This window comes from Platalea leucorodia (assembly GCF_965183815.1).
Source record: "Platalea leucorodia genome assembly, chromosome: 5".
NCBI lineage: Eukaryota > Metazoa > Chordata > Aves > Pelecaniformes > Threskiornithidae > Platalea > Platalea leucorodia.
The window spans coordinates 51743854-51765319 of NC_138827.1; the positions used below are offsets into that span (position 1 = coordinate 51743854).

The window sequence follows — 21466 nt, forward strand, 5'->3', positions numbered from 1 at the left end:
ACGATGTGCTGCTCTCACTTGCATTTCTAGAACTCCGGAATCGCATCACACTTACGGCTGCAAGGAACTGAAAGATATTTTTATTTCCCTCCCCTCGTTAAATGTAGAAGGACATCTTTATCTTGTCCACAGTGAGTGAGCTGTGGTAACAAGAAAATAATCTGTACTTCTGTGGCTCCGTTCCCATTGCAAAGACTACACAAAAAAAAGCATTTAAGCTTTATCTTATAATGCTAAGACGGTCATGAAAAAACTCCAGACCCACATTCGATATTTGGTTCCATAAGGGTAAACCTAGCAAGCTCTGAAGGGCAAAACATTAATCCTTGAAATTGCAGCTGAAATTCCTTTATGTGCTCACTTTCCCTATGACTTTCCAAACAGGGTCCTTCACGACCAGTGCCAGTATTTCTCCAAAGGGGATCTGCAATGGCAAATATAACTGTGTGGCAGGCTCGATTCTCTGCATGTTCTAAAGAGTATTTTAGGGGAGCATGGCAACTGCAGGATCTTTGCACTGACAGTGAAGAGAGCCCCACCTCACACCACCTTTTTCTGTGAGAGGAAATGGACCTTATGATTAATCCCCCTCCCCAGTACGTGCCATGATCACAATTTCAAACAGCAGACTTCTACGTAGACTTTTGTACATATTTTAAACCAGGAGCAGCACTACTCCTGTACGTGATTTTATACCAGAAGTAACAACAGGAAAAGATCCTTTCAGGAATTATAACCTATAGCTGGTAAGCTTAAAACAGTAAGTAAAACAAGCAACTTAACTTACTTCTGTTCCATAGGACTCTTATATTAGTGAAAATGCCTTGGGAAAGAAATTTTAGAAATAATACTCCTGTAAATCTACTCAGGTCTTACTGCAGATTAAAGCTTTGATCAAATGAGAAAAACTGGGCACAACAGCAAGTCTTCCAAGACGGATGCAGCTTTATCGTGACTGTAGTTTCAAGGCAATTTTGTTCTTTTTGCCATATATTTAAACCTTACAAAATTGCTTTCAGAGGGAATGTACCAGTGGGCATTTGCTATTCCTTTGGAGAATTAAAAAAGGCTTAAGGGCATTCTTCATGTCATTAGTAAGAATTGATATTACATGAAACCAGGTCACAACACATTCTTTAACTACAGCAGGTCACAGCAAAGAACATTTCTTTCTTTCTAAGCAGAAAAGAAATATACGTTTCACTTCAACAAACTATCAAGTTAAGCCCAAAGCTTATTCTAATGCAAAAATTAGACAAGACATTGCTTATGTATTGAGGAAAACAGCTGCAAGTGAACAAAAACTTAAAACATTGTTTTCCAACGTTTCACCTTTTTTTTAAATACACAGTTCCATGTAGTAAGGCAGTATTTTTAAAGTGTTGGACAAATACACCAAAGCATAAAGGTTTCTCTGTACAGCAGTAAGTATTAGCAGACCATAATGGCAGGAGTCAGAGCTATCATGAGATTTAAAAAAAAAAAAAAAAAAAAGCAGGTTGGCTTGGGACTTCTATGATCAGCAAGAAAACAATTTGAGCTTTGCTTCATCTTTCATAAAACATGGCATATAGCTAAAATGTGTCTGGAAAGCTAGATACTGCATTTCATAACCATATACAATGCATATATACTATATGGGTACACATGATGGGAAAGCTACAAAATGACATGTTTAATCACATTACATTATGCTTGGCTTCTTCTTTGCCCTTTTTAATTCAGGTCTAGTTTTAACAGCTATGTCAACAAACAAGGTAGCATGTGATAGTATGCCACACCAGCAATTTTCACACCCACACTTCAGACAAAATACACTCATGCTGATTCTTCCATTCTGGACACAAACAATTACCAATATTGGAATATTTGAAATTACAGGAAATTAACAGCTGTTAAGATCATGTTGGAACTGATGGATATTTCTGGGACAGATGTAACAGGGAAGTAAATAATGAAGACAGAATGAGGAACTCTATAGGACTACTTGTCATTAAAATTATTATTGGTTCTCCACAGCAAAGTATTTTTTCTATTTAAGTGTAAAGCATGTAAAATTCAGCCAATTTTGCAAAACCTGAATATATGCATTTTAGAGGCATCATTCTAGATTCTAACATCAATGATGGTATTATCACTCATATCAAGCTATGAAACAACTGAAATAAGATTGTGAAGGGGACAGATCACAGCATAAAGACGACTGTCAAGTTATTAATCTTGAAAAAATTAATAGCCCAGCTGAATAAAGGAAGTATCAAACTTCAGGAACAAAGAGATCACAGTTTAATAAGCCTTAGTGACCATGGGAGGTCATCTTGAATTTAGGTGTAAGAGCAACTCGTATCTGCAAAAATACCAACTATTTTTTCAGGAAAGGGAAAAAATTGGGTAATCATTTCCTTAATTTGATGTGACTTCCGACATCTTATGATATCAAAGAAAAGCTACATGAAAAAAGCACACTGATCACTTTAAACAAACTAAAGTGAGACATTAATAACACTAGATTAGCTTGGCAACAAAACCAATACATATTAAACACATTTATCTAGTTTTCAGCTACACAAGAATATCACTTACTCATAATTATTCCATAAAGGTGAGGTGAGTCAGTTGTAACAACCCAGTTTCTCTTGTCACCTTAGTATAATTAAATGCAGCAATATCTCTAGATCTTTAGCATGTTCCAAACCCTAACATCTACATTTATTTATCTCAGAGACTGGTGATTTATAGCTTCTCATAAATTAAAAGCCATCATTACTGTAACAGTCAAGCACTTAGAGCTAAGAGTGCTAGTGGGCATAACAGTTTAAGTACTTCTCCAGAAGTCAATCAGTGTATCTATACACCATATGGGAAAACAATTTCCTAGAAAACTGATACTGTATGTAAAATCTGAAGTGTTTGTGAGGTTTAATAGGTATTTTCTTTCTGAAGCTAGTGAAGTTATTTCTTGCTATATACAGAGTATCCAGAATCAACTAGTGGTTATAGATTCTTTACTGAAGTATTGAAATAGTTTCATGAATGCTTGAAAGATAGTATTTAGTTTGCATAATTACTAGAGAAGTGTATTTGTCATTAGTGTTTCCCACTAGAAATACTTCAGCTTACCTAAATAGGGAATACAAGGAGTCATTTTCAAGCTGCTGATATAGTCTCTAAGCCTTTTGTAATTATCTTCTTTACTCATAACATACTCCAGCTTTTCAAAGGTGGCTTTATCCTTCCGACTCAATAACTATAAAAAAAAGCAGCCAAAAAACAGATGAGTGTTAAGTTTGATCATGATTTCTTTTTTACCCTTAAAAGCATGGATTTCCACCTCCTACCCCCCCATTTTTGTTGTTATTAGTTTGTTTTCAAACACAATCGCTTCAAAATTACAGCATTTACTCCTTAAGGATGAGTACTTGGTGAGTTTACAAAGAAAAGTAGCTATTTTGGCTGCTACATTTAAACTATCCTTCTAAAAAATTAGCCAGGTATAAACTTTGGTGTCCTGGAGGATCCTTCTGAAATAATACAAGTTTACAAAAGACTTAACTAGCTAAAACACATCACACTTTCACATGCTGTCCACTTCTACAGTATTTCAAAACAGTAGTTTATTCACTCTAATTATCCATAAGTTAACATTTGTCAGATATACTGAGAAATTTTATACTAATCCAGCTTCACAAAAACACAAATTCCAAAATATGTTCTTATTCTTGAATTGAGAGCTATCTCAACAAATTCTTTTCCAAAGAGTAAAACAATACCATTAAGATCTGATAAGTATCTTTAACTAAACTACAATTTTAAAAACAATGAATGCAGATATACACATATCCAAGTACTTGAAGGTCTGGAAAAGAGTAAGGATTTAATCTATTTTTCTCTATAGAAGGCGTTATGAACTTGAATACAGGCTGTGTATATTGTTCTGCCAACTAGCAATTTTGCTGGCTCTTAATATTACAGGAACGTCCACATCAAACACAAAACTTAAAAGTCACGGATCTCCTTCATTGTCCATTCTTCCTCCCCCCGCCCTTCCTTTGACAGAATTAACAGCAACTAGGCCCTCTTTGTAAGACTGGGAAAGTTAAGATATTTTTAAAACATCTAGCTGAACTACTGCTGCAAAACCACATCAAAGGCTTAATTTCAATTCAGAGCCAGAATTTAAAGAAGGGTATAAGATGTTCCCACTAAACATTCTGGCAAAAGACTCAGCGTTCTAGTCCCAGTCACAATTCTTCCCCTGTAAGATACCCAACAGTCCAAAAATTACAAGGGTCAGATCGCTACATTTTTATGTATATGACCTTTTCTCTTTCAGTTAAAAGATCAACCTATGTGAACATGATTCTTCTGTAAAGCTGTAAATTCACCATTGAAATAACTGTTCTTTTTACTTACATTTCCTATATCCTAGTCTTCATTAGGATAGCTAACACATCACCAAACTGAACACTGGCTTTCAGAAGAAAGTAACTTTTTAAAAGTGAATTGTTTCCCAAGACACACTGTTCTCTGACATTCCAGCAATTAATTTACAACTTTAGCTTTGGTTCCAATATTCGGATGAACAGCATCTCATTTTCATTAAAACTGCAGACATCTGCCAATTCCAGGACACGGAAACAGTAGATAGGCATGACATCTTTCCAACCGCCGGAACATGACATTTGTCTTTTGAAGTTTATCTTCTCGAAGATGGTTCCAATTTAATCAGCCTAGATTAGCTTGCCTTTAATAATATTCTAAAATATTCTGCTGCCATTTGGTGTCTGGAAGGCTTCTGTAGTTTTGCAGACTGGGAGGTAAGACAAGACTTAACAGATACAGTAATGGCCTAAATTCAGACTTGAATGAAATTAATTGTGTTTTCCTCAAAACATGCTGATTTGCACAATCTTGTTCAAGTCCGATACATCATTTCAGGCTCTCTGAATAACCTCTGAACAAGTTGACCCTATATGACTTGCTCTTGTGCTCACAGTGCAATTCACATCATGTCTCCACTTCCTGCATTCATGTAGAAAAGTATAGAGAATCTGACAGTATTAAAAGTGTTTCTGTGAGGGCAAGTAAGGACTTAGCTGTTATTTCTTCAGTTTTGGAGCTGCTTCTTTTTCCAAGCAATTTTTATTCCTCCATCTCTTAGGCTCAAATGATGCAAAGAACAGTAAAGAGATGTACATATGCAGAGACAAGAAAAGCTAAGACTGATAGTTTACAGTAGCAGGGAAGGATTCAGAGCCTTCCAGACTGCTCTTTGCTTTCTAATTATAGTGTGCCAGCACTGAAGACAACCTTTTTGAAATGCAAGAAAGGAGAGATGAAGTTTCAGGGTGCTGGCAGAGTACGGCAGGATTTACTCACATAACTTTAGATGTCAAATGATTATTTGCTTATATTGCCCAAGTCCTAGCTGGTCATCCAGACCTTCTCTGTGTTAAATGGAGAAAAGTAGAATATTCTATTCTATGTACTTTCTTGGAAAGGTTCATAATTCTTTTCAAGTGTTGAACAGGAAAAAATAACACATTAGAAGCATTTATTATTCTCCAGAGTTCAGAGGGTGTGCAGGCAATGCGTAAGACAAATTTCAGACATACTGTCAGAAGACATGAATTTCATCTTTTTTAGGAACATTAGATTACCAAGCAAATATTTCATGGCTCCTTTCAACTCTAGATTCCAACCATATAAGGTGATTTTTTTTTTTTTTTTTTATTAGGGAGTAAATATACTTGTGGTTTTTTTCCTGACTTTGTAAGTTGGGTTGATTGCAGGTTGCTACAAACTATCTCAGAAATGGAGAAGAAATCCTTCCTTAATGAAGGTTTTGGAAGGTTACTGTATAACTTACTTAAATGACTTGTGATTCAAATAATGGCTTGGTGGGCCTTTTCACATGTCTTTTCTTGCTTTTAAGATACAGAAAGACAAAGGCTTAGAATTACTTCAAGAATTTGTAAACTGAACTTCCAAGAGAAAGACATCTAATCAGTTTGCAGTGCACATTGCTAGGAGCCATCCTGCAACTTGAATTTGCAAAGGCTTATATAAGATGATGAAAAGCATAGACTTGCTTGGGATTGTATGAGAAATGAAACACCTGCAGAAATATGGGAGAAGTTACCTGCTTCCAGGATGGAAGGGGGGGCAAACCTTAAAAACTGATACATATGCCAACAGCACACAAATAATCACCATAAGTGCAAAACAGGACTTCTGGCTGACCAAGTAGGAAAAGAAACTGGGGATTCCCAGTTCTGAATGGCATAATTATGGTAGTAACTAATACAGTTGTATTAATATACAGTTATAGTTGACATTTGTTTCAAGTCACACACACACACCAAAAAAAACAAAAAAACAAAAAAACCCCACAATTTGGCATCACAGTTACAAAAACTGTTGAGGCATCAACTCATCGACATGACAAAACCAGAAAAACAACAGCTCTCCTTAAGATAATTTTGAAGTGTTAACTTCATTAAGATTTCCTTAGAGAGATTTTTGGTATTTTGAAACAATGTCTTACTTAATTGTGCATTTGCAAAATGTGCACAGAATTCTCAGTATCTGAACAAGAGTGAATTATATTCAGTTTTAGTAACATTTATCAGCTGAACAACGCTCTCATCATTCAGTTATCAGACAAAGAAACACTTTTTGCAACATGCGAGGATGTGTTGACATGTCTTCAGTGGAAGTTTTTAGCTCTTATTAATGATCTATTTATATGGATCCCCCGCACAGGATTATTTCAGTCACCTGATTATTTCTTGTTTCCGAAGAATGCCATTCTTTCATAACTGTACAAAAGCAGACCTACAAATATACTGTGTAATGCAGTTTTTGTAACTATGAAAATAATTCTGAAAACTCTGAGAAAAATTGCTGGATTTAGTTATCAGTCAGAGAAACTACAAATCTCTTTATAGAAACTGAATCAAGAGTTTCTGGACATCTGCTCTCCATAGCAAAAAAAAATTGCAATAGTATAAACCCCTAAACGATTAAAGTATGACCCACTTTGGCATTCATAATTTTCCAGCAACTAAATACGAAATAGTTTCTGGCCAAATTAGAAGCCTCTGCATTTAGCAGAATCTGCAGGGAACTATTTTTCAAAGGAAAATATGTCTATGCCAGAACGAAAAAAAAAAAAAAAAATCAACAGGGAACCATAGACTTAAGAGGCACTAGAAACATTATGTACACAGTACAAGAAGATTAAAAGTATCTGTAATAATTATTGCATTCTTGAAAACAGGCTACAGAATGTTGTAGTCTCCTAAGAATGAATTAAAACCCCTTCATTGCCCTGCTGTTCACTTACCGCCCACGTTTTAGTCAGCCTGAAGATTGGAGCACTCTGTAGGCCTGACACAACTGCCATAAGAGCATGAAGATTATTCAGCTCATACAGTTTCTGGGGACAAAAATATATACAATAACAATAAACAACATTCCAAGTGCTGTCAATAATGAATACAGAATAAATAACAATCTAAAATGAAGAAATCTTACATGTTCTAAAATAAAGAGTTAATTGCAGTGAACTGCTGTGCATCCATACTACTTTTATGGCACCTCTTAATTTTTCATTACTGCATCTATACAGTTTTGAATTAGACTACACTAGCTGTTTCATAGTCCAGAGAGAGCCCTTAAAAAAAAAAAACAACCTACATATGCATACATCTTGGGACATATAACAGAAGTGCCAGAAATTTTCTGACATGCAAACCCAACAAATTCCTTTCATAGCATTTGACAAAATTTTCAAACTTAACATGCCAAAAAGGATAACCCAGTTGTAAATGATGTAATCAGTATTTAATATTATAAAGGCATTTGGCACCACAGGTTTCTGTAGCTATGAAGGCTGCATCAAAGCACCCAAAAAATAATGCTACAGGATGAAATCAAGCAGGTAAATTTCAAAAGCTGTGTACCTGGAGTACTCTCACTGAAAGACAATTTTTGGGGTATGACAACTAAAAATAACTAGTGGAAAGGAGCAATGAAATCAAAATCTTACACAGAAAACATGAGGATAAAAGAATTTTCTTTAAAACTCTATAAAACACTGCACATAAGTGCATTTTCTTACATATTTGGAATTTCCCTCCCCTCTTTTTTTTCTTTCCCTCTGCCTCCAAAACCATCAATCTGCCTTGGCCAATTAACTACTGGTACTACTGTCATGCAAGCTTTAAAATGATCCATAAGAAAATCCTGTTCCTTAAGCTCTTCTGCAATATTAACTATTCCGATTTCTATGAGCACCCAGAGATCTAAAATACATTCAGGGATTTTTGGCGGAGTGCACAAAAACTGAGGTTTTACCCCTAACAAAAAGACTTTGGTAAAGAGAAAGGGATACTCAATCACAGCACTGCAAATCCTGTTTAATGTGTTTGGAAAATTCACCAAGATAGGTTAGGATTCCAGCTAGAAACACGATACAATAATATAAGGAATCCTTGCTATTCAAGACATGTTGGAAATCTTTTTTTTTTTTTTCTCTCCTTGAAACTCAGCTGACCCAAGTTTTCTTTATTAGGAGGCCTTTCATGAGAAAACAGGAAAAAGAAGTTAGACTAACTTTATTCTGAATAAATGCTGGCTATCAGAGGAGACCTTATATTTGGAAGGCTGAAAGCAACACTGCAAGGATGGTTTTCCAGCTAATAGTTTTGGAGGAAGGCAAATGATTCTCTCTCCACTTAACACACTGCCAGAAAACTAACAGCCTTTTAGAGAACGAAGTCCTCTTAGGTATTACTCAGAAATGCCACATTTAATGCTTACTGTCAGGTCACTCTAGTAGCAATTTCAGTCTGGCTACCCAGAACCCTACGGTTCCAGAATGTCTACTGACGAACGAGAGTCTTTCCACACCTACTGAAGTTTTTCCGTCTCCTAATCCCTTTTGGGAGGATTCTTTAGTAACTGTGCATAAAGAGCAATCAATATTTTGTGGGGTGAGGCGGAGGGGGGGATATTTGTCATATACCGTAGTCCTACTGTTTTTCCAAATAGTACTGCTGGGGTTTGTCCCTGGACTTACACAATAACCCTTCCCCCCTGCCCCTCCACATCCCAAACAAGGTAATAAAGTTCACTGTCCCAAAGGACAGTGTAGCTGATTAAAAATGAAAAAAGGGCTTTCCTGGCTGCTGCCAGCATCGAAACAGAAGTCATAACCAATCAGGGCAGTCTAGGAACTTCAGCAGAATGCAACTATTAAGTCCAATTGGTTCATGCATAAAGCGATACAGCATTATGAGATACCATTAAAGGACTGCTAACTATACAATAGATAAGTAGTTGTCAGCACAAAGAATTCACTGTAGAGTGGATTTACAGCTTATCTGAAGAAAAGTTAAGTTAGCATGACCTCTGGCACCAAGTTGCTCTGATAACAGCTTTGGTGTAAACAGAAAATCCTTCAAATGGCACTAACTGCAGTAACTTCATGTTAGCAGCCATATGTAAGCAAAGCCAAGATAATAGATACAGTAAGTAAATTAACAGATATAAAAAACACCCCATATATAGTTTCTTGCTTTTCGTAATTCTAATTTTTACAACTCATAGGTAAGCAAAGCTCAACTAACTGTTAGAGCACATAACTGTCTCAAAACCAGCAGCATTTCAGCAGACACTGCTGTCTGCAGTCCACTGACGAGATCACGCACGTTCAGGGTGCTCTGCCCAAAGCAGAGCCTACAACACCCAGCATTGGCAAGTCCCATCCAAGTACTAACCAGACCTGACCCCGCTTGGCTTCCAACATCGGTTCTGCACTATGACCACACAGGCGAACCTCCCCCTTTCTATGGAGGGACATGGATCATGAGGCAAATTTTTGTATGTTTGTATTTCAAACAAAAAAACAAGAACTGATTTTTAAAAATACATGAGATGAAGATACATTAACTCACCAGATATCAAAGGATATTTAAGAGAGATCCTTAACAGTTTAAGACCACGGCATGATTATTGAGCAAAGCCTGTGGAATCTTACAAAATTAGCTTGCTTTGCCCAAAATTTATAGTCAAATCCCGTAGAAGTAAAATATTACTTCATTAAAAATGGGCATATCAAGACAAAAGAATGCATTTGCAAAAGAATACCATGGTAATTAACAAAATTTTACTTTTTTTTGCAGGTAACCTGAGGTGGTCATAGAAGTTAGCTGTAGTAACAGTCAGCCACCATCTGACAGCAAAAACTTGAAAAACATCCCTCCCTTCACACTACAATGAAGTTTCATTCTGTTTGAAGGGCCAGGATTCTGGTTCATCTACACGGAAGTCAAGATTTGCTGACTCTTTTCTTACGAATGTCGGTCCAAAAGGCTTTCAGGAAAATATCACAGGATGAGAGCTCTAAAATGTTTTCTGAGGTCAGGTATATTTTCGAAACAATATTTATTAAGTTGATATTATTCATGCCACAATTGGTATAAGAAATAACAGATCCTTTCTTTCCAATAATAAAGGCAAACAACCTATTTCTGTTCTGACTGGTGCTGTTTGAACTGATTCTACACACAGTGTTTTGGTTTAACCAACATTAGAAAACACATCCAGTAGATTATATTATCTAATAAACAATATTTTAAATAAGGCATCTTTGCATTTCCTTAGTTAACCTATTTTTTTGTAAACAAAGTTCTATTTCAGGCCTTTGGTCTGTCACCATTTCTGACAACTTTGTTAAATGCAGAAGCCAAATAGCTATACATGTCAACAGATACAACCACAGCTAAATCAGGTATCAGATAAATATTTACCTATGTGTATTTTTGAACTGACCAACTTAAGTATAAGAACTTTCATCATGGTGAATTCCCACCCCCCCAATCCAAATTCTTACCTTCGCAGTTTTAATATAGTGGCTCAGAACCTCAGCTCTTATTTTTAAAGTTTGTGCATGTAGAATCTCTCTAACAACCCAGAAGCTTACCTAAGAAGAAGAAAATTTGCTTTTTTAAAATACAGATGTTTTCAACATTACACTTTTAATATTTTTATTTCATGAGTAACACATTAAAAGTCTCACAGCATTCAACTCCCATCTATAAAGGGGAATACAAGCAGAAGATGCAAATGCTTGTATTATAAAATCCCAACCAATATAACCCAGATACTAATAAAAAACTTTCTTCTAAGTGTTCTGCTCTGTTCTTCTGCTCATTCTTCCCCAAGATACCTTCTACCATTACATGGTCAAGCAGTTGCTTAAATCAAATTAATAAATCAAACTTATATTTAGAATGGAATCTTTCATCTTGCTACTCTCTTCACCTTCCCCATTTCATAACCGGTAGCTATGCACTCCAGTATTTTGTTGGAGAGCGCATGTTCTAGTGCCTGCTTTTGTCAGTAAGTGTGTGGGTGGCTAGAACTTGTCTTTGTAAAAACCTGTCACATCAGTTAGTTACGTACAAAGACATTGGGATCTGTTTTTTCAATGAGGAAAACTCTTCTGCCACCAGCACATCTCAAAAAACCCCAGCACAATCAGTTATGTACAATCTATGCAAACAGACTCGTTTTCAAGCTAAGTTTGAGGATGAGATCTCACAGACAGAAAGCAAATAGCAAAACTCTCAAACTTCAAACAAAATTCTCCCAAGAAAATAAAATCGTGACAAAATTTAATTAAGAGAGTCTACAAAATGAAGGAATATAAAACTAAAATTGAGTTATATCCTTTGGTTTTTCTTTTCCACAGCTTCAAAGCTGCACTATCCAATTCTCAGACAAGTTGAACAGCTTCAACTACCGTTCACTGACATTTCCGAATTCTCAACACCTCAGAATAAAAATAATAATCAGATCGATATCACCTGAACAAAACTGGAACATAAGGTAGGAAGCCTCTGCTATAATCTGGAGTTTATACTTTGTACTCTTATTGCTGGCTACGCCAATTACCTGCTAATATATATCACACTACCATGTTCATTTGTTAAATTTTATAGGACTAACTTCACTGTTGTATAAAAAAAAAAATCACTGTTATATTCAGTATGGTATGCAGGATGGTTGCTGCATTTCTTAGTTACATGAATGCCTCATAAACCTCATAAAAGCTATACTTTGAAAATGTTTTGTTAACGTGTCTAAATTCTAATCTTTTCTCTCCTCTGCTCCCCCCATGCCCCCTGCCCTCATATACTGTAGCACAAGGAAGAATAATAGAAAATAAACACCTTCATAACTGTAATAAAACAGTAGCAAAGAATTAGCAAATGGTAACAAATACTGTAGCTTTCATTCATGTATTCACTACAAGTTAGGAAAAAATGAATGATTAGCAAGATACAGCGTGACTGCTATTTACAAAACTACTGAAAACAGTATATGAAGAAACGTGTGCTCTCATAGATAAACATCTTTCAACCTGTCATGCTGCTTTGATTTTTAAGAGTGATGCTAAACTACTTCTTGTAAACTAACACTGCATATATATTCAGGTTCCTGCCCAAAATTTCAATTAAAAAAATGAAATATCCTGTTTATCCTATTTCACTTTGTAGAGTATGACAGCTCTTTATACTGAATAGCACGAGAAGATCCGCACCTCCAAATTATTACGTTTTCAGTGAAATTACAGTGATCTGATGAGGACTAGGATGACAAAACACAACAGCTCTTTGGAACCAGAAAATGGAAGAATTTAAAAAAAAAAAAAAAAAAAAAAACATTAAAAAACCCAAACATCTTGCATAACAACTGCTTTCCTTTGGTCTGTTTGTCTAAGGCTGTATTAGCCAGGAAAGAATTAGCCACAGAGCTGTTTTCTTTTTCTTTTCTTTTTTGTTTCTTTTTTTTAAAGCAAAGTATCTCCAGATAAACTGTGTTACCCTGACAAATATAAAAAATGGTTCTGTGCAAACAGCATTACTATAATATGTACCTAAGTAGTGAATACATAAATACTGAAGTATTTGACAGTACTTCAAAATACTGTCCAAAAAAGTTCAACCCTAGTTTGATGTTCTGTTGTAGTTACACAGCCAGGGAAACAAACTTTTCCCTTGACTGATGAACGAGTTTCTAAGGACATGCCTTTCCTTTGAAGATCAAGGAGATTTAAAATTTTAACATAGATTTTTGTATCATAAAGAAGCAGGTAGGGACAACACATGTATTGCCGTGCCTTAAAATCCCAAATCTCTTTGGTCTCGAGTTAACAGAACATCAATGAAATAGGAGACAGCTTGTGGTAGGCCAGACTATGAAACACTTCCTCAAAATACAGAGCAATGCTCAATCATTTTCATAAGGGTGAAAAAACAAACAATTTACTATGTTGACCCTGACTTCTATGAAAGTTCATTAGTATCACAGTGACATAAGCACTCTGCCACACAACTACTCCTGTTTACTCAAGGAAGCCTGGTTTCCATCCCAGTCCCAGCCAGAATGAGCCTCAACACTTCCAAGCTCTTATAGGAAAAACAAACCAAAACGGAAAACTTCCTTCGAAGCTTAGAGCTATCCAGTCCCTTCAGTCACAGAGTAAGCAGGAGATAAAGAATTAAACACAGCCATTTCCATTCCAACCACCTCCACTCCTCTTCGATGTGTTTTTACTGGCATTGACATTTGTTTTGGGCTGGTCTAGTCTATTCACCAGTACCTTTAGACAGCACCATAATCTAATGTTTTTCAAATATTGAAAAATAAACAATTTAAACAAACCCTTTTGTTTCAATAGGCCACTTTTTCATTTTGTCTGGGTTCATTCTTCACGTAAAACATACATATTTGTTCCATACATATTTTGTGGTTATTTTGTTTCAAGTCCTCTACACTGTGTTTAAATGTTATTCTTTCTCCCACTGTCCCACCATTATCAATCAGTGGGATGACTCAGCTTTGGGCATCAATGCCTTTGACGCTAGTTCAAGACCGCATATATCTGACACATATTTGTGTATATACTGACACATATTTGTGTATATACTGACACATATTTGTGTATTATATTCTTCCCTATATCTGTGTATTTATATTCTTCCCCGTTACGGTCAACATAGAAAAACGTGCTTAACTTCTGAACATATCTTTTCTTGAATCACAGCTTAAGGGTTTAAGTTATCCCATGTTTGCCTTATCTGAAATACTAATTTTGTTATACTGGTACTTTTAAGTTCATAGTCATTGGTTCCAAAACTTATTGTGCTTTCCGTACTAATTAGTAGATTGTTAAAGAGAGGGTCTTGAATTTGCCTGAGTTTCTGGATCATTCTTCCAAATGTCTGTTAAAAACATTCCGATATGCTACACAAAAAGCATGTAACGTGAAACAGACAGTACTGACCTTGCATCAGTACAGCTAAGGTAGAATCCCTGTCTTTTTCTGTTTTGTTTCCAGAGGAAGCACACTGACCTCTTCCTCACCCCATTTTTTTAATTTCTGATAACCCTAGTAAAATTTCACTATCACACTTCACTGCAACTCAGCAACACTACAATATTCAAGACAAACTTCATCCGCTACATAATGTTTGCATTTGGTTTAAAAAAACCAAACAAAAAAACCAAACAAAAAAACCCCAAAATGAAACACAGTTTCACAGAGTTAGTAAAACAAAATTTGCCTTTCAAGTGGGATCTTTTGCTTTAAAATTGTTCCAATGTATTAAAACTCGTTCACAAGTTTCTCTAATATTTTAAGCTCTGTGGCAGCACAGTTCCACTCTCATTTAAATAAAAACCTCAGGAAAGAGGTTTTTAATACAGATAACCTTAGAACCAGGAGAGCAACTATTACCTTTACATAAGCTATGAAGCAGTTTCATATCAATGCCTAACAGCAATCTTCAAAAAATACACCCCTCTTGTTTGTTTGAAATTTATGATAAACACTTATTTTTAAAAGGTAGATAATAATGGTTTAGTAAGTAGGCAAACTTGACAATTTTGCACTCTGACAGATTTACCAGTTACAACAGTAGTATGCAAGTATACAACCAACTTTCAGAAGAAAGCTGAACAAGGCAGAGATCAGAGTTTTTAAGAGATTTGTAAAGAAATTACATATTTAAAAACGATACTTAATAGTAGATGTGTAGATCTATGGAGTACCATGTAGCAATGTATTCTTCAAGAATAAAATAGTCCTGGCATGGAATGATTCAATTGATTTCTCTTCCCTGCTCTGTTTTTACAGGCACCACATATAATTATCACATAACTAATGCTGGAAATACACTACTTCATTCTCAGTGGACTGCAATCAACTGCACATAATCATTACTGTTTCCAAAGTGCTATCAGCAGATCAATTTGCTGTGGAGCAGCTGTTAGTGATTTAATATTCTCTTTACTTACAAAGCAAGAGCTGTTCATGGTTTTCTTTTGGCAAGTTGGGGGGAAAAGGAAAGAGACAGATGCATGATGCATAATTTAAACCCAGTGAAATTTCAAAGGCTAACAAAAGTTTGATGAAATGTATTCATGTCTGATCAAGCCAAAAGTCACAATGATTTTCCTGATTACTTACTTTAGGTCTAAGCATTAGAAACCCACAGGTAAGTGGGGCAGGTGCCCAACAGGAACTACACTCTGCTGAGCAAGCACCTGGGGTAAGAACTGAATGCTGAAAAGGCAAACCAGGCAAGGAAGATGAAGATTGCTTACTCCACCGTGCCTTCTTATTCTCAGCTGCCACTGCCTATCCCATAGGAATTCTTGGGTTTCACTGCTCCTGAAAGGATGGTGAATCTAAATACAACATTACTATTGGAATGAATGAGTCCTCCACAAAGATGTGTTTGGAACCGTAGGCCCACACCACATCAAAAGTTATCTAAAGTACTGTCTCAGTAAGTAAAAAGTTGAGGTACTAACATGAATAATAGGAACCCGTGACTGAAACAATACTTGCCCCTTTTCCCTCCCCTCGACAGCCCCACTATACTTCCAAGGTAAAACTGATGACTTTCCTTGGTGTCAGAATAAAGGCTGATGCAAACTTCTTGGAAGAACTTCTTGCAAATGGTATGTCCCTCAGACACCAAAGCTCCATGTAGCAGTTTCTCAAAAAATTGGTTAGAGGCAAACTAACCCAACATCTGAGCAGATGTTAAATAGCTGAACTTGTTTCCTCTTTATTACCTATTCTTTGACTCTTCAAGGCACAATTTCTGCTACAGGCTACTACAACTCCTGCATCAATGTTTTGCAAATGACACTTTAAAAAGAGCAGAAACAAACAAGAAAAAAGAAATACGAAAGAAGACCTAGAAATGCCTTCAAATCTTTTCGCTTTAAATACAGTCCAAGAGACAGCCTAAGCACTGCAACATCCAAATGTGATGGGTCTGAAAATGTGAAAAGCAAAAAGAGAAGCTACTTGTCCTGTTCCCAGGTGGTTTAATGGTGAATTGCAATAGCTTCAAGTACCTACTGGCTGCCTGTTAAAAAAAGACCTTTTTTTTCCATTTCTTCGGAGATAATCAATGGAATAGAGCCTCAAACTGGCCTGTCTTGATTACACTGGTGACTCCATAAAAACTCACCGACACGGCAAAGACATGCTCTAGGTTTCACCACTGTTCTTGTTTCAGGGGTGTCCCAAGGACAATTCAGATTACTGGCAATGTATTTCTTTTAGACATTAAAACCAGCAATAATAGTCATCTAAGAAGGGGAAACTTCTGTAGCAGCCAATGCAACGTCCAAAACCCAGCAGGGAAATGAAAGCCAGGGACAGATCCTGTCAGATGGACAGGTCTTCGCTGAAGCTTAAAGACAACAGAAAACAAAATCTTCAAGATATTAGGAAGGCTCTTAAGAAATCATTAGCAAAGAGGTTCTCAGTGAAGGAACCTGTCAGCTGACAGAGGGGCACATCCAACTTTTATGGCTGTAAAGAAAGCACACAAATGGAGTGAGGCTTAATTACAAACCTAAACCTTATGACAAGAAAATTTGCAGCTATATTTGTGTACATAGCACTATATAGAATGTCTATACAATGACACCCAAAGAGAACCACAGACCGCCTGTCATGGCATCAATCTTAAAGCTAATATATTCAGTTCGTATGTTTATTGCTCTTCTGGTGTGCCCCAAAAATAAGCTACAGAAAGGGAGAGTTCATAAATAAGTCTTGGTCCCTCTCCGACTGCATCATTTCTAGCGAGGCCTTCAGATGCAAAGCCACAGGGAAGAGTGGGGAGACAGAAACAGCACAAGAAATTCTATGTACAACTGCTCAGAGTGCTGCATTTTAGTCAAGGTTCTCCTTTACCATACTGAAAAAAATTACACAGTGACAGAGGTCTTTTAGTCCATTGAAACACACTGAATAAACTCAAAGACACTACAGGCCTCTGAAAGAAATTATAAAATGAGGTGACTCTCAGATTGACCTGTCTTTCAATCAAAAATAACAGTTCCTTGAAACAAATGAAGCACAGTAGAAAAAGGAAATTAAGACAGATGAAATAGCCAGTGACTATCAACAACTATCTAACATGCACTCTGGAGTAATGAAAATATGTAAGGCTCCCTTTAGCAGCTAGCAATGCTTTCCAGGGAAACAGGACTACCAACTATTATGAAGAAATGTATTACTAATAGGCAGGTATTTCTAGCATCTTACTCTCCTTATTGCCTTTGTTGTATCATGTAGCCAGTTTTGTATGGATTTTTATAAAAACTAAGCCTGAACAAAACCAAGAATATCACCCATCAATTAATAATCCAGTGAACAGATTTGATAAATGTTCCACAGAGTAAAATACAGAAACATCCTTTAAAAAAAATTTAAATCTAAAATGGTCACAAAACCAAAAAGTCATTAGGATGAATAAGAAGGGGAGACTTAAAATATGATTACAATAATAAACTACTGGGATTTTGCTGGCATGACGAAATTCCTGTATGTTAATCTAGAAATACTGTATTTAGAAGTTTTCTAAACACTATTAAACAATAAAGAAGTTTTCATTTTAGCAACATTTAAGATCTTTAACAGCTACTTTTAAAGTACAACTATCTCCTCCTGTTTCTGGCCAGCTGTACAAAGCAAACCTTCCTTTCCTCTGTCCTTAACATATTTTACAGGTTAGATATTTTTAAACAGTGGTTCTGTAATGACAAACGGTCAGTTTGCAGACAGCCGATTGCTTATTCCCATGATAAGGTTTCCCCTCCTTCCTTCTTGCTACTAAGCATATTTTACCAATTCTTTAATATGTCTGGTTGACTTTCTGTTTAGCGAATTCCTGCAGTTCTTAGTACATTATAAAGTAATAAATGAGAAGTGAGGTCCTTGATGAGGTACGCTGCCTAACATGCCCTTACTACAAAAACATTTCAGAATATTCAGCAAAAGACAATGTTTGTTTGAAGAGATAACTTAAATGAATAAACAAGACGGGAACAGGCTTCCTAGAGAGGTGGTCGATGCCCCAAGCCTGTCAGTGTTTAAGAGGCATTTGGACAATGCCCTTAACATGCTTTAACTTCTGGTCAGCCCTGAATTGATCAGGCAGTTGGACTAGATAATCATTGTAGGTCCCTTCCAACTGAAAGAGTCTACTCTATTCGAAGACAGCAAATGTTGGAATCATTGGCATATCAGTGATATCAGTGTAAAAAGTACTAGTGTAAAAGTAGCCTCAGGCTGGATATATAGTCCAATAAAGGAGCAACTTCAAAAGCTAGATCAGGAAAATTTTAACTAAATGCAACCAAAAAAAAACCCCAAACCAAAAAACCAAAGCCCCAACCCAAAGCCCACAGATTTCAACAGATGGTATGGTCACAAGAAGTTTGTGGTGTAACATTTTCTCTTCAGTCAAGAGGAGAATCAGGCAAGTGTCCAAAACCCATGCCCAGACAAGCATTTCAGTCATTAGAAGGTTAAGAAATATTAAAAGCATTGTTGATGAGAAGTAATAGGATTTGGTCATATCCTGAATGTGAGCAATAATGAAAAGTGAGAAAGTACACAACAATTGATAGGAAAAAAAACCTGAAAAGTTTAGAAGTTTGGTATGAGTTTTAGATGATTAACAAAGATGTCTGTAGATCTGTGAGTGGGTAGAGAAGATCGGTCTGGAATAGGGCTTGTAAGTTTGAGACATTATTAAACATTTACAAGAGGAGAGATGAGGGTAATAGAGTTACTTCAACTGAAATACAAAATATGGCATTACATAAAAAAAGCATTACAGTTTTGAGACTTGGCTGGCTAACTACATAGCTGGAGTCCTACAGCTTTAATTGTGGAGAAAGCTAAAATTCTGATCTTATTTTAAAAGTTGGTTTTGCACAGAGAAATTTTTGAGTAAGAAAGCTGTAAAGTTTTGTACAGTAAAACTGATTGGAATTTTTAAAGTTTGCCCAGAGTCACCTTAAGAAGTTAACCATACTGACCAAAGGCTTATGTTTGAGGGACAAAAACATCTATGTGGAGTAAAAGACACTCAACTAACACAGAAAGAAATTACATCTAATTACTACTCCAGAAATCCTGTATGGTAAGCCTTTAACTGGTGATTATGATTTTGTCTTTACGTAAAGGAAAGACAGCATTTATGGGGAAAAAAACCCACTTAATATTTTCCTGTTTCATCAATAACTGCTATTTAAAACAAAAACACAGCTATTTCTTCAGTACTGTTTTGGTCTTTCTCTATATCCTGAAGATAAAGAATTCCTTATAGCAGACACTTTAAGTTTTCAAGTAATCAGCTGTGATCAGTAGTAAAAGTGATGTGCCAGAACACTTAATCCCCCAGACTTTTTAAACATGTACATGTAATAGCACTGGAAAAAAAACAACTCACATGATTGAATCTTCTGGTGAAAGCAACAGCATTTGGTGCAGAACTGTATTTCTCCTTTTTATTCCAGCCACAGCTTGCCAGCTCCTAGGAGAACAAGGATAAAAATTCTTTTTTTAAAATTAGTGCATAACACATGTTCACAGTCAAGAGCATATAGAGACAAAATCTTAAAAGTTTCAAAATAATTTAACAGAGCAATAATACATTGAAGTAGTAAACATACAGTTACACTTTCTGTGATTTCTTCTGTAAATTGAGATTCCACAAGTGTCATTTCTGAATTGTTGTGAATTATTAGATTTCTACAATTCATCTTTCGTTGAATTAGGGACTTTTTTTTTTAAATTCAGCTCTTATTAGAAACCAGTGAAATAATTCAAGATCCATTTTGTTACCACGGAAAATCCTGCTTTAAATGTGAACCTGAGCTACAGAGAGCAGCATGTTCTTTTGCTTTTAATTGCTTTCTAAGGATACGTAAAGTCTACTGAGAAGGTACGCCTTGTTAACTTAATCTAGACATGTCCCATTATTTTAACTTGGCATGTTGCATTAAAGAAATACCAAAATTGTCATCTTTTGCAGCAACAATAAAAGAAACACTGTTTCCAGTTTTCCCTTCCAAAGAAGCCGATTTTATTTTAAGTTGAACAACACTCAGCACTTAAATAGTTTTGTGGAGTAAAAGGGAGCAAGGGGACCTGCTTAAAAGATTAAAAAAAAAAAATAAAAAAATAAAAATCATGTAGTTCCTGTACTTAAGTCACCCTAAAAACTGTAGGCCTCAACAATCTAACAAATTACTTGTAAAGCCTGAAAAAGCATTACTTTAGAACTACAAAGTTACAATGCCTCTTACTTGTCTGTAAAACTGCAACTACATCATCTTCCTTGTTATTTACTACCACTTAATTTCAATAAAGCAGTTTTAATTAAAATCATAAAAACCTAAATGTACCAAAATGAGCTCTTCTATTCGTATACAATAGCATACAGAACAGATGCAAATATATACAGCATACAGCACACAACCTATTCCACAGTGCTACTGAGAAAAATAATCAATACAGAGACAGCTTAATTATTAAAGTGGCATACCAGCAAAGTACAGCCTTTCATTTTTATTTATTCATGCTTTCTTTCCACATCTTCCACTCTGAAGTGCTCTCAGTTTTATCACCGCATTGAAAACTACTTACTGAAAACCAGTATCGCACTACACATCCAGCTACTGTATAACGTAGGTAAGATGACTCAACATGTAACCAATAATTGTGCCATTTAGGACAGTTATAGTTTAAAAGAATTTGGTATCTGGATTTTCTAAGCTCTAAAGTTTTTTGGGTTTTTGTGTTTGGTTTTGCCTTTTTTTTTTTTTTTTTTTTTTTTTTTAAAATCAGGGACTTCTTAACATCTTTTCAACCAATGTCCCAAAACCACTGAAAAGTCTCATAACAGTTAAGAGAGACCTTGAATTCTTCCACTTGTTGAAGTTTGTGGCGTGATGGTATTTGTTAGAGAAGACCCTCCCATCCACAGGCACTGGGAAGAATGCGGAGTCTCCAGCTTTGTATTTAGGGCCATTCCTTCAAATTTCACTAGGAAGTTCTGCCACCAAAACC

At 35.9% G+C, this 21466-nt stretch overlaps 1 protein-coding gene across 8 annotated transcripts in view; it reads right to left on the reverse strand.

The window, feature by feature from the left end:
* The window catches only part of RALGPS2 (Ral GEF with PH domain and SH3 binding motif 2), a 133246-nt gene that overhangs the window by 64814 nt on the left and 46966 nt on the right, over positions 1 to 21466 (reverse strand). For 7 of the 8 annotated variants that reach the window (XM_082314100.1, XM_082314102.1, XM_082314098.1 and 4 more), the window contains exons 5-8: positions 19845 to 19928; positions 10901 to 10990; positions 7349 to 7441; positions 3121 to 3247 (exon numbers count right to left, since the gene is read on the reverse strand). In XM_082314100.1, coding sequence (XP_082170226.1) covers positions 3121 to 3247; positions 7349 to 7441; positions 10901 to 10990; positions 19845 to 19928 — 394 coding nt within the window. The remainder of the gene's footprint in view (positions 1 to 3120; positions 3248 to 7348; positions 7442 to 10900; positions 10991 to 19844; positions 19929 to 21466) is intronic. The other variant, XM_082314099.1, reaches the window with a different exon arrangement.